We start from the raw sequence: 13,962 nt of genomic DNA, 5'->3' as shown, positions 1-13,962 counted from the left end.
TTGATCTTGAAGCTTCTTCGTTTACGCAGTCTCGCGCCAACCAACCTAGCTATTGGGGAGGGCTACCGTTTGTACAATGTACATCCTCATCAGAAGTCAAATGGATCCACTGTTACCTTTCTTGCGTGAGTGTCTGTAGCTCCCACGAGCTGGGCATACATCATTTTTATGTTCTCTGACATCACTCATAATTGATTCTGGAATCTGTGCAACCTTGCAGGCTTATAGTTCATTTCTGCGTTTTCTGCAACCCATAGAATTAAAATTCCACAGAGTGCTTGGTCGCCTTCTCACAATTGTGTTTCGTATACATAGTTTTGCATCCATCTACGTTATCAGTTGTTTGCGTGCCGCTTGTAATGAATAAGTTGTGGCCACGTTTGTAATCTAAGTTCTTCAGCTGGAACGTCCAACGTCTTAACTCTTGATATGTAAGTTTCAGTAAGTTATAGAAGGTGTTCGTTTCAATATGTAAGTTCGGTACATGTTTCAAGAAGTTCTAATATGTAACAACAACAGCGCTACTCAAGCACAGAGTCGAACCACTGTTCTTTGGTCAATGCTGGCAACTAACTTACGACTAAGATGTGCTCAGGTTAGTTGATAGACAACCATCATACCGTCATATAACTGGCCAAAATATTTATTGCAGTTCCCAACAACTTTCAATATCACATAGCAGTGGTGATGTCACAATAACGTATTTATGACATCACAGAGTGATCATGTAAGTTTATGATTTTTAAAGCGTTTTCTTGCAGCCATTGAGTAAAAACATTTACCTTGTTTTGATACAACGACACAACAAACAAGGTAGCTGAGCTCACACTCAGACAGCAAATCTACTGTTTCTACATTGATTCCACGTCTGCAGACGTTAAATCAATGTAAAAAACGGTTGATTTGCTGTCTGGATTAGGGCATACAATCAAGAATTTTGTAAATTAAAAACTTTTTGTTGCTGGAACAAGTGACGTCATTCATAATGAATTAAACTGACGACACCCATGACGTAAGGCACTAAATGAAATAGAATCTTAGACAACCCACATTACTATCGAATATATGACGTCATTGCATCACTGAACAACTCGCGCAATGGTGTTTTGTGACGTCATTGAGTGACTGACGTAGATTGTGAACAAAGTTGACCATTGTGGTCGCAGAAAAGAAAGCTTCATGTCGACGAATTCCGCCATTGACGTTGAATCAACGTCCATAGACGCCAGCGCCTTTGTGCGTCTCTTCAACGTGAAATGATGCAATTTGTTAACAAGTTTTAGAGAAATAAAACACACAGAATTTTCAGACAAAATCCGTCATTTTTACATTGGTTCCACGCCAACTTTTATTCAACGTCTGCGGACGTTGAATCAATGCCAAATAAGAAGCAGTCAACCGATTTGAAAAGTAAATGCAGAATCTAAAATTCAGAAGTGTACTTCGAGTAAAGTTAAAAGTTTAGTTTCTGCATTTTAGATTGCACAATTTTTATTCAATACCATGCTAAAATTTATCGATTTTCTTCAAAGGTGTTCTCGCATACACAAATAATAATCAATTGGCCAACAGAATTCCACTTTCGAGGCCACAATACTTCTTCTCGAATAAGATCTTTAAACGCTTTTGAAAACGTCATCACGGAGAGGTAAGCGGAACACACACTGTTTGCAAACAAACTTAATTGTTAATCACAATTTGGTAAAATTACTAAATAAAGCAAAAAGGCAAAATGCTCACAACGAATGGTTTCATTTACCCAACAAGCAAAAGTCGTCTTTTTACATTCATTCTGGCAACGTTGAAACAATGTAGAAAAGGCGTCTTTTGATAGCTGTGTAGGTTCTATAACTGCTGTTTTACATATCAGCCAAAGCTAGCAGTCTTTAAAGTTCAAAAGTATCATCAATAAAGGCGGCAGCCAAACCCTTCTATTATTTCAGGTTTGCTGTAAAAACCTGGTCAGTAAAACAAAAACGTTGCACTGAAACAGTTGCCATATTAAAGCTTAACCAGCAAGCACTAAGCCACGAAAGGGCGGTATAGCTCTCCTCGAAAGGGTGATATAAGTCCAATAAACAGAAAATGATCTCCAGGACCAACCATGACGTCACACTTTGTACATGACAAACATCCAACTTAACGCCAGCGCGATATACATTAAGCAAATCCTTACAAAAACATACAAATGTACAATATCCGACAAAGATGTTTGCTATTTCCCAAAACTGCATGGAAACAATCTACAAGAGCAAACATCTTTTCTCGGGTGAGCACAGCAGCACAGGTCCTTTTTTTTTACTTAACCGATTTAAATCAAACATTTCGAATATGTAAATGAGGTTTTGTCAGTGGAGATAGTCAAAAATGTCGAAAAATATTCTAAACTTGGCATTGATTCGGCGAGAAATTGGTGTCATTCCAGTGAAATATGTCGTTTATTTAGAGCTCGATAAAAGAAAAATTGACTTGAACACCAGTATAGAATCGAAAAATAGGACTTTACATTTTTGCATAGAAATCCCATTCTGTTTGCTTGACGGCTTGTTGAGCTGTCAACATGCAACACAACTTCTGGTGACATGCCGCCATTGGTTCACAATAGCAGAGGCATGCGCGCCAGTCGTCTGCGAATCGTGAGATGGTTTCCGATTCGTCTGTTTTCTCCAAGTAATTTGTATTTCCTGAGTTTCACCATTAAAACCTAATCTGGCCAATTTGAATTGTAACTTTTGTGCAAACAATTCTTTTTTTGGCAAGGTTTTAAAGATTTTATTAATGTTATATGGAAAACTTTCAGTCTTGGTTTTTGTTTAAATAAAATCGAAAATTTTAAAGGAAAATTAGTTCAAAATCCCAAGTATTGACTAAGAATCAATTGTGATACAACAAAACGTTGTGACTTCAAAACAAGGAAGGTTAGTCTTGAGCCGAAGCACATTTCGAAATCGAATTAACCGCTGAAAAAGTCACCTTCAATTTATTAGACTTGGAAAATGTTTTTCTTTCATCTCGAGATAGAAATTTCAACCGTAACTCACTAATCCACTTCCAATTGACAGCTTTAACCTTTTCACGGGCTCATTGGTGACTTGTTTGCCAACGCTGCAGGGCAACACTACGACAAACAGGATCACTTTGCGATTTCAAGATCATGGGCATTTTGAAACCTTTTACCAACTCAAACCGCTGGTTTATGATTTTATTCGATACAATCCATTACAGAGGAAATTTTAGACTCTAATGTTGTTTTTAAACAATTGATCGTCTGGAAAACGATTAACTTCTCGATTTTTTCAAAAATGGACTGAAATTTTTATGATAGACATGAAAATTTTTGAGCCGTTTTGCATGAGTGACTTTGGTTGCGTGAGAGAAAGCCAAGAACCTTTCCGGTTGAATTAAAATTCAACATAATTTTTTCAGTTCTTGCGCCATAAAGAAAGCTAATTTAAACTTTTAACTTCTAAGCAATGTTTAAATGTTATCAGTCAGCACACTGTTCTTAAGCAAGTACAAAAGGAAAAAGAATACACTGAAAATATGGATGTACTAAAAAGCAAACAAAAGATCTTGACGGCTTGGCTGCATTGTAAGCGTTGAGAAAAGTCCATTAATCGTTTAAGTCAGGCCCAGGGCCCAGGCGTTAGCGATTTTGCTTCTAAGCTTCTATTTTTGAACAGAAGATTAACACATTACAAAATCAAAAATATTATGTAGTTAGGGATTACTTTGAGGAACCGGTTGCCACACTGAAGACTCACACTGGTTGTTAGAGGTACAAGGAAAAACAGTCGAAGATGATCATTATTTTGATTGTGTAAATAAATTATTTTATTGTGGTAAATCAGTGGTCTCAGCAAATCAGTGGTTCCAGCAATGCTCTTTGCAGTGACGCCAAAAATCTAATATCGAAACTTCTCCTTGTTTGGAAGTTAAAAAGTTTATGTTTTTCAAAATGTTTAATGTAAAACTTAATAAATAGTTGTAAGATTGAAGATTGGTCAAGTCGAGTTTGACAGATTTTGTAGTCACGTGGTCTGTTTTGACATTTGCAAAAAATTACGGTTGCAAATTTAAATTTTATCAACTTTGTGTAAAGGTCTGCTACAAATCACTCTTCCATGACCAACGAACTTCAAAATGTTGAAAAAATCATTGTCATTGAGACAGGTTTGGTTTCTTTTCTAAACAATTCCGTCTGATTCCACTGAACAGGATTTCAACGAAAATAAAAATAACAGAGGTTTGGTTTTCAACATTACAAGACGCAATAGTAATGCAAAAACAGCAGTTTAGACAGTAGTGCAGCCACACGTGTGGTCTTCTGTAGCTTTGGCTAAACTTCTCTTTGTATTGTTCGTTTCGGTTGAGCGACCTTAACCTTAGACTCCTTTTGTCAATAACCCATTCTCACAAGTTTTATAACAAAAAATAAGCTTATATTTCAAGCCGAGTAATTGTCGAATTGTAATCGTATAAGCCTCAGACAGATAAGTGACTAGGTTTTCAGCAAACGCGATTATCCTCAAAATTTCGTGCTAAATTTCTATTTTAGACTAAAATGTGTTTACTGCTAAGGTGGTGTGACATTCAATGTTAGGAAGATGAATTTGCAGAAATTTTTGTTTCGTCACTTGTCATCAACTCCGCTGTGCTCTTATGACGTCATAAACGGTTGCAGAGAAGGATTGAAGGCAGTAGTCATTAGTTTCATCAATGCTAAAATCATAGAAATTAAAGTTTCAAAAATCCCATATCGACAAACTGGACAATGATTCCTGAAGCAAGCGCATATTGTTTGCTATGATTGAAGGATGACAGCGTGTCAGCTGCTAACCTAACCACATTTCACGTTGTTGCAACAATGAACAATCGAAGCGAACTCCTTCGATCGACAATTTCAACTTTCTCCAGTGATTTTATCTCAAAACAATTGGTTTCTAGTTTGATTGTGTGATGTCATACAAAACTTATATGACGGCAAAATGAATATCGGTTTCTCCTTGCGCGGAGTACTTCCGATGAGGGTTGGAGTCGCCCTATTAAGAAGAACGACGCCAAGGCGAGGTGCTACTGTGCAGACAATGCAAGCAATACATAATAACCCTTCCAGAGGGTGCGGGAAATAATAGGTTCTGATATAAAACACAAGGCAATCAATGCCAGGCTCAAAAGTAACTTAGAAAAAAAGGCGGACTTTGCGGCAGTGTAGAGTAACATTAAAATCAACAACGACTTAAAGCAGCTTAAGATTCTTTAATAATTTTCTGCTACATGGACACTAAGAATTTGAAATCATTTATCCGAATAAAAAGTAACAAGTTCTCAAGGAATTTGGAATATAAACGTGTCAACAATTCTTCTGCAGAAATGGCAACACTCAACCTAAACTCTCATCTTCTGGCCGGGACCAACGATGACATTGCGTGGAATAACGTCATACTCCAGTTCGTCACAGCTGCTGTTCCCGCTCAAACCGCTGTAGTGATGTAATGGGCTCTCGCTGTGAGCTCTGCAAAGTTGAGAAAATTGCATGAATGCATAAATTGAAGAAACCTGCCCACACAATTGTCTTTCGTTGACTTTAATGTGCGATCACACAAACGTTTGTTGCCAAACATTTACTGTAGATAGCTATCTATCTACAATTGTGATATCAAAGAAAAATCTAGCAAACCTCGGTTGGTGTGATTGGTGTGATCAAACCATGAAAAACTGTGTAAAACGTGTATGTTAGATGGAGCAAGTTTTCTTGTGGCACAGAAACGCTCAAAAAGTTTTTTAAAACAGCAACTCACCTCTCAGGACTAGATGGAATGATGTCAGAGCTACTGCTTCCCGTCTCAGCTTTCATTATATCTCTCTCTCTCTTCTGTTTCCGCCATTTTGCGCGACGATTTTTGAACCAAACCTAAATTGAACATTGAAATTTTCAACGGCGCGTTTTAGAAGCTATGGAGCAAATGAGAGCATTAGGCAACTTTAAGGCAAGAACATGATATATACTTGTTTATGAAACAGCGGTCACACGATAGCGTATGATCGTCAGTGGAAATGACTGCAGATCTACAATTAGCGTCTTGACGACTATATTGTTGGAAAACAACGTTTCAAAAGCCAACCCATTATGACGATAAAATGAGATTTGCATCGCAGCGTACCTCCACTCGTTCTTCTTTAAGCTCAACCTTCTCTGCCAATTGTTCCCTCATCACAACATCCGGGTAATGAGTCTTTTGGAACATACTTTCTAATGCCTCCAGCTGGTCTTCGGTGAAGATGGTTCGGTGTCTTCTCTTCCGTTTGGCTGGAAGTCGGTAGAAGAAACCAGGGGGTGGTGGAGCAACTCCGCCCAAAAATCCGGGGGCCAACAGTTGACCAGGTGATCCGGTTTTGGCGGCTGCAGCGGCGGCAGCGGCGAAGGCGTACGGCGACAATAACGAAGAGGGAACAACTGAAAAAAAGTTCAAATGATTTAAAAAAATGAAAAACAAAAATTTTTTCAACTTGAAGAAAAACTGACAGTTGGCACGGAGATAGAACATTTAATCTAAATCTCCCACATCCAGGCATCAGCCTGGATACGACAATGAAAATAACTGAGTATTAAATTGTAAATTAATTATTTGCTGAATCAATGAAACCCTTGTATTGGCTTGAAACCCAAAGTCAAGAAGAGAAAGGTTTAAAGCAAATAAGGTTTTGTAGCAAAATGCGGGGGATATATTGGACGTTGGTACAGGGATTACATATTTGCGCCATGAAACTGTGTCGGCCATCCCACGCATTTGAAGGGCGATGAGTGTCACTGACGATGAAAAACAAATTAAACCATTTGTCGGACGTAGATATCTCATAAAGGAGAAATTAGTTTTCATTTTCCAAAATATTGTTTTCATAATTACAAATTGTTCCAAGAACAATGTTTATAACTCAATTTCAGAGAAAATTATTTTATCTCTTCCAAGGTTGTATAATATTTTTGATGTCACCCGTGGCATGTGTCACCATACCATTATTTCATTGTTATGCAAGAAAGATCACAATCTGCAATGTTTTTATTCCGTGTGCCCGATCTGGAATCGAATCCTGATCTACTAGCACCTGAGCCAAAGACGACAACCAATAGACCACTAAGCTGGTGAACAAGTAAAAATCATGACAAGCTTCGATGGTTAAACCAAAGAGGAAACGAAATGAGAGCATTGATATTTTGGCGTCTGTGCTGTATCTGGTGCTAAGCTACCGATGGGTTTGGCTAAACATCAGATAAATTAATTCCGCTTTTACCCGACCAAGCTGTGTTACGTCATAATGTGTGTTTTATTTGTGTCGACGCTGTAGCTCGTATCGGCAGCTATGTTGGCAGGCAAGATAATTCGAGTAGGCACTTTGCTGCTTTAGGTTTCTCAATCACTGGTAGAAAGACTTAGGTTTCTTGTGACCAAAGGCTTAAAAAGCGATTAAAGGACCTTTTCCATTATCTATCCCGTCCGTTAAAAGCGTCAGACACATAAATTAACACTTAAAAACGGAATTCTGCACTTTGTCAATAAGCTATGCGTCATTTAGCCGACGACGGGTTGTTGTAAAACCGATATTGGTTGGTCACACAAAACTGCTCAATTTATTGTTATTTTTAAGCTTAGAAGCAAGAATTCCCACAAATTTGACGCATTTAGTCTCAGCTTAGCGGGGGGTCGAATATTACAAATGACAATGATGGATTGAAGACAGCGATTTTCGGTTAGCGAAATTGGTCATTTTTGCATTAATTCAACGTCTGTGGACGCTAAATCAATGCAAAAACGGCCAATTTTGATAATTGAGATGTGTATCATTTCTTAGGGTCTCATCCAAACGTACATATCGACATAGAAAGCGTTTTTAAAACGAAGTCTTCTATGGTGGCTTCACCATTGACAAGTAATTCCAACGCATTTTTGATGTATCAATAAATTACTTTCAAACGGCTTCAAAATACACCAAATCGTCTCTCAACCAAAAGTCGGAAAATTATACTAAGAAAAATAATTTCGAGGATTATATTCGTGTGTCGTAAGCAAGCATTGTAAATTGTAGCTAGAACTTTTCTCACCATAAGACGAATGACCAACATGAGATGAAATAACTTTTTCCTGTGTAGTTTTAACACTTTCACAAAACATTTAGATTACTGCTTGTCATAAGCTGTGTATGTTTATCAAGGTTACCAGATGTTTTTAAAATTTCCAGCCCAATTCATTGCTACTGAAAAGTAAACCAATCGTCACAAGCGATGAAACAAGCTCCAAAGTAGCCAAATATGACAAATTTGCGCAAAATATAGTAAAAACATAAAAAAAAATTTCGGTAAAAAAAAAGGAAATTTGGAACGAAACCAAACGAGAAAAAAACCGCGACTGCTAAAATTTTTCCACAACTCCCGAACAAAAGTATCCCAATCCTGCGAGAAAACCACGGTACTGGCAACTCTGATAGTTTATAAGTTAAGATTATCAAGGCGAGGTTTGAAATCCTTGCAACGTCAAAGAGCTTGGGCCAGATTGAATACTTCGTTATCAAAATAATGCCAACGAGTTCTACCATAAATCTTAAAATTATCTTAATTGTATTTTCTTTTACTCATAATGTCGTAAATGGGACAGCATTTAACCCAGGTAGTTAGTTTACTTTACCGAAGAGATTCCTACCAACATTAAGTCGTATTTAATTACGTAAAGCAAACGGTATTTTGCGTAAAAGCATCAACATTTCAATCATATAAATTTTTTCAACTGCTTATGATCATAACAGTGATGTCACAATTCCGGAAGCGACGGCCGACTTGTTCTGACGAGTATTTGTTGAAGAGTTTTGAGGATTCTTGTGGATTTCTGTGCCGATCAAGCGATAAGCGCTAAATCAATAACTTATGGTTTCCTCAGGATGAGTGATTCCTGGGTTGGCTTTCCAAAATAATCAAACCATATTTCTTAGGCAAAGATAGACATATTTCCACGCTTTTCCCAAATTAAAATTTATTTTTAAGAAGACAGAACAAATACGTGTATTTATTGTATTGCGTATTCAAATAATTATTACCACACTTTTATCAGAAGCAGAATTTGTTTTAAGTCTTTACAGCAAGCCATCTTTTAGTTAGGCATGGAAAAGTTTGCCTTCATGTCTAACGGGTTATTGTAGATAATTTTCTGGCTCAGCTTAGTCCTTAAGCCAACAACAACTTTGGCGTGCGCGGCATTTGCTTTAAAGTCGGGACTAAAATTTAATATAAATCACATTTTGCAAAAGATTTAATCAGCAGATTATGGCGATGATAAACACAGTCCTAGCTATTGTTTATCTTCATTGTATGTTAAACCAGGATTACAGTTTTACTTGGCGCTGCGGTGAAGTAAATATTAAGAATCTGGTTACTTTGCATGTGACATGCTATTCATTGAGCTTACCCGAACGTGACAGAAAAGCAAAATTTCATCTAAAAATAAATTGATAAAAAGCATACGTTTTTCAGACATCTTAGTCACATTGAACTTTCTACATTTTACAAAACCTCATAAACTTTTTTAATTATTGAATTTTAAACTTTCGCAAAAAGCATTTAGTGGTCCGTTTTGATGACGTCATGTAATCGAACAATACTAATCAAATAACATGAAAAGTTTGCATTAATTGTCCAAAGATCGGCGACGCGATGTCTGCAGCGGTCGACAATTGTTTGGAAGGCGATGGAATAGCTTTTGCGATGACGTAATCACTTTGCATATGATGCAATAAAACTTTCAACCGTGTCCAAATTTGGAGCAACATGACCGGATCTTTTCAAATTGAACTGATCTAAAGGCAATTCGTATGGCCAGAAAAGAAAATGGCGTCTCCGATCAGTGATGAACTCCTCCGAAACTACTGCAAGTTATCAACTCAATGGGTTGAAATCATGACTGTTTTTTTACGCAGCCAGCAAATCTTTTTTTTCATTAATTTAGCGTCTAAAGACATTGAATCAATGTGAAAAGAACAGGATTTACTTTGGTCGATAGAAATGCAAATCAATAAAAACTGTGCAACAGTTAAGACTTCTTTTGAAAACTGAAGACACTGAAGAAGCTCTCGAGTTTACGGTAGTGAAAACTTCATCAGTAAAGTATTTTCAAACCTGGAGCTGATTATATTTAGTTATTATGTTTAATCGTTCTGTTGCATCATAAACGAAGGATCCCTGTATAACTTTTCATATTTTATAACATCGAGGAACGGAAGAAAAGATATCAGCGGCTGCTTAATCATTTATTCTGAAAAGGAAATTAATGAAATGGATATTGCAGTAAGTCAATGTTTTTCTATTATGTTTTCTATCAGCTGCTTGGTTCCCAAGTGCTATTATGATTAAGTGCGAGTATAAACAGCTTATTGTAAAATTTCATATAATTTTCTACAATGTATTACGACTCCCTGTAGACGCAAGCAGCCGTTATCACTTGAAGAAATTTTGTGTTTTAGATTGAGCTTTACAACGTTAAGTTTTGTCAGATTAACAATGTAAATTAAATGATTAACAGAATTAAATTGATCAAATTGAATGTAATATTTGAATTGTGTGAAAAGGAAGAAGTGAAAATTGTCCTACCAATATCCTCAATAAACCTACAATCCCTTTGGAGAGTTGAACAGCAATCATCAACCAGCAAGTTAACCGGTTGTTGCCAATTTGTGCAAATCAAATTTCCAGGCTCTATCAGAATTAGCAACACTGTTCTGAAGTAATCCGGGTGATCTATAGGAAACCGATGCGGAAAGGATATGAAATCTTTAAGATACTTTTCGCCGAAATCCGATCGCTCTTTACACTATGACGTAAAAAAGCGAAAACCATGCATACGAAATGAACTGAACTGTTCCAGCGCTTCCAACAGGTTACTATGGTTTTTAAAAGGATGCCACTTCAACTCAACACAAACTTGATCATGCTAGATTTTACCTTTCTTTGTTGATAACATGTCAACATAGTTGCAAACTCAAAAAATTTAAAGATGTTTCGCTAGTCTACGTCGAAAAACAAAGCAACTGGTTGCGCTTCAAGAAACCGAAACAAATCCCCCATGCGAAGTTAGCTTACATTCAGCAAAAGAAAGTGACAAAAATAAAATTGTGGCAATAGTGTCATTATCTGAGGTGACGGTTAGGCTTGGCTTAAGCAATTTAGCTTGAATTACAGAGATGATCTTATCGGAGTCTAATCTACCAAAACACAGAATGCCTTTTAGGAAAAGAATTTCTGTTCAAATTGTTTGGTCAGTTCGCAACCTATGGCAACCTTTCAAGAGCAAAGTTATGTTACAAACTTAAAATTGAAGACCGCTTTTAACTCCAGATAGAAAACCAACGTAATTGTCTGACTCAGCCTTTATCATTTAATTGATGTACAGCAATATGTTAAGCAAATAAACTTCAACTCGGTTTTAGACATATTTGCTCCGAATAAGTAAATAAGCAATCTAGCAAATTTGAAAGTATACCACAGGAACAATCATCCAGTTCTCACTAACCCATGGTGACGTCATAGAAGTTCATAGTGATGTATGAGAGGTTGTTGGTTTTGATGAAGAGCTGAATTGCGCAAATAATGGAAAACGAAAAGTAATGAAGGTAAATGACTAATTTTTAAATCAAAGATGTTTCACCCCAAGTGCTCTCACTGTGTATAAGCGTAAATATTCTCTCAGCTTTTTCACATCCAGCAAACATAACTTGGATAAACAGTGATTTAGTAACATTTATTTAATGTTTGGAAATGAAAAATTGACGTTAAGTAATTTCAAATTTGCAAATGGAAGCATAAATGTTTGCACAAGACTTTGCTCAGGGATTCACAAACAGATCAAGTTTCAAAAACAACACCATTTTTCACTTTAAAAATTAAACCTTTCAGACAGGTAATCACCAAAAGAATGTTGCAATTCATAACCACTCCATCTTTCTCCCTTCACAAACAAACCCATCGCTCAACTATCAGAAGGAATTGCTTATATGACGTCACAATAAGCATAACAGAATTCATAACATTATTTGACGTCACAATAAGCAATAGAATTACTTCAGTACAAGAGTCAGGACGCATTTTGGGAAGAAATCACTCAAAATTTCTGAACTGCTATGCTGTTACTTGTAAAGCATTATGAACAACACGAGAATGCCTGGACTCATCATACTTTATATCAACACTACAATTTGCAGTGCGACTACGCCCGATAAGAATGTTAACCCAGATTTTGGTTTGAAGGATTTTTCTTGTCAAGAATCTGCCATAGACAGGCTAATCGCTCGCAACTTGAGCAATAAATTGAAAGAAGATATAAGCTAAGCCATTGGAAGCAGGTGACATCTTTTACATTTATGCTAGGTATGACAGATATAAAATTTATGTTAACATAACTTTGTACGCTTGGCAACTGTAACTTACGTATTCAAAAACCAATCATCAGAAACACAAAACAAGGGTTGATGGCAATCAAAGCCTGAAATAAAAAAGTTGACAAACTCACCTGTGTTGGAGTACAGACTTGGAGGTGCTGTGACGTATGGATAGAGATAGGAGTAGCATGCAGACAATCCTGAGCTCGGGTAGCTTGAGGCAGCTGCAGCGGCGGCCGCAGTAAGTGAAGCCCGCATGTAGGGGGCCATAGCTTCCGATGCAGGGATGGGCGATGGAATGATTGGGTCGGGAGTAGGTTGGGCGAATTTTCCCGCCAAGATGTTATCAATGCTGAACTGCAAAGCCATTTTAGTTCTAATTTTTTGAAGCAGCACAAAATCAAACACTACTTTTCTGAAAGTCTTCTTCTTGAAAATCCTATTTCTTCCTTCAATGAACTCTTGTCTTCAGTGTTACAATTGTATTGGAGCTAATTCTTCTTTTATGGCAGTTTCTTGATGTGATAAAGATTCAAACAAATAAGTACAAAGTGTAGAAAACAATCCGTATTCTTGTGACCAGCACTTGAATAACGGAAATATAATTTTATACACGAAGAGTCCTGCTCTGTGGTAAAAACGAAAACGACGCTTTTTGCTTCTATCTTCTGCTCATGTCTCAAAGATCTGATGCGAAAACACGAGGTGCTCGTCGCTTTATCGCTACGCGTCTGGTGATGCGTGACGAGCAGTCAACCGTGGCGCTTAGCGAGATCGAAAGAGCCAGGTTATGCGCAGAGTAAATATTTGTAAAGATGTTGTTTTATTGTACAGCAGCGTTAGGTTTGCGTGTTTGCCGGATCATTGACAAACTGGAAAGGCAACTTTCAGTACGGTAGTTTCTTTTTTTAACTCGGATTCTTGCTACTTTATTCATTTCGTCAGTGCTGTGTTTTTATGTTGTGCCATTTGTTGATGAACAGGTTGTTTACCTGTTTCAGCCCCCTTGATAAAGTCAGTCGTACTGATTGACGAAACGTCGGTAATAAAAGCTAGGCATCATCCTTAACATCATGGGGTAACCTTATAGCATATAATCACCAGAAGAACGCAAGTCATTTTATCTACCAAATGTCTGGTGAACAGTTTCACTCTGTTTTTCAGTAGAGAATTAAGTTTTCAACTGAATTCGAAATCCCATGGTCAGCCAAGAAAGCAGTTGGTTCATTACAAAAGTAACCAAATGGGTTATTTTTTACGTTGATTTTACGTATAGGCTAATAACTTTTCTAACTGGATTTCAGTGTAAAGAATCTTGTTTGAGTTTTGTAGAAAATCTGTTTTGCAAAACAATGGTAGTGAAGTGAGAACCAGAGCAAAGATTCAAAATTCCAACCTTGTGTCGAAACCCAGACACCAAATCAGTCGCTTTTTACTCTAATTTAACGTCTACAGACGTTAAATTATTGCAAAAACGACTGATTTGCTGTTTGAGAAACAAAGTAATTATTTCTCGTAAAACCTACCCAGAAATAAAAATAATAT

The 13,962-nt window shown here is 37.0% G+C and overlaps 1 protein-coding gene across 1 annotated transcript; it reads right to left on the bottom strand.

Moving 5' to 3' along the window:
• Positions 1 to 633: 633 nt before the first annotated feature.
• On the bottom strand, positions 634 to 13,088 carry LOC145774033 (uncharacterized). Its single transcript, XM_082585166.1, has 4 exons — positions 12,549 to 13,088; positions 6,165 to 6,457; positions 5,802 to 5,914; positions 634 to 5,515 (listed from the first exon to the last, which is right to left on the bottom strand). Exons 1-4 carry the CDS (start codon positions 12,784 to 12,786, stop codon positions 5,389 to 5,391), a joined length of 771 nt encoding a protein of 256 aa, XP_082441292.1. The 5' UTR covers positions 12,787 to 13,088; the 3' UTR covers positions 634 to 5,388.
• Between the last annotated feature and the right edge of the window lie 874 nt (positions 13,089 to 13,962).

Source organism: Aplidium turbinatum, chromosome 7 (assembly GCF_918807975.1).
Source record: "Aplidium turbinatum chromosome 7, kaAplTurb1.1, whole genome shotgun sequence".
Lineage (NCBI taxonomy): Eukaryota > Metazoa > Chordata > Ascidiacea > Aplousobranchia > Polyclinidae > Aplidium > Aplidium turbinatum.
Note: the sequence above shows the minus strand (reverse complement) of the source record. Positions and strands in the feature narration are given on the sequence as shown.

What these genes read in the sequence shown, in the direction of transcription:
- LOC145774033 (XM_082585166.1), bottom strand. Translation starts at nt 12,786, where the DNA reads ATGGCTTTGCAGTTCAGCATTGATAACATCTTGGCGGGAAAATTCGCC. An exon ending in TTAAAGAAGAACGAGTGGAG is followed by an intron (nt 5,915 to 6,164) that starts GTACGCTGCGAT and finishes TGTTCAATTTAG; the next exon opens with GTTTGGTTCAAAAATCGTCG. An exon ending in ATTCCATCTAGTCCTGAGAG is followed by an intron (nt 5,516 to 5,801) that starts GTGAGTTGCTGT and finishes TCAACTTTGCAG; the next exon opens with AGCTCACAGCGAGAGCCCAT.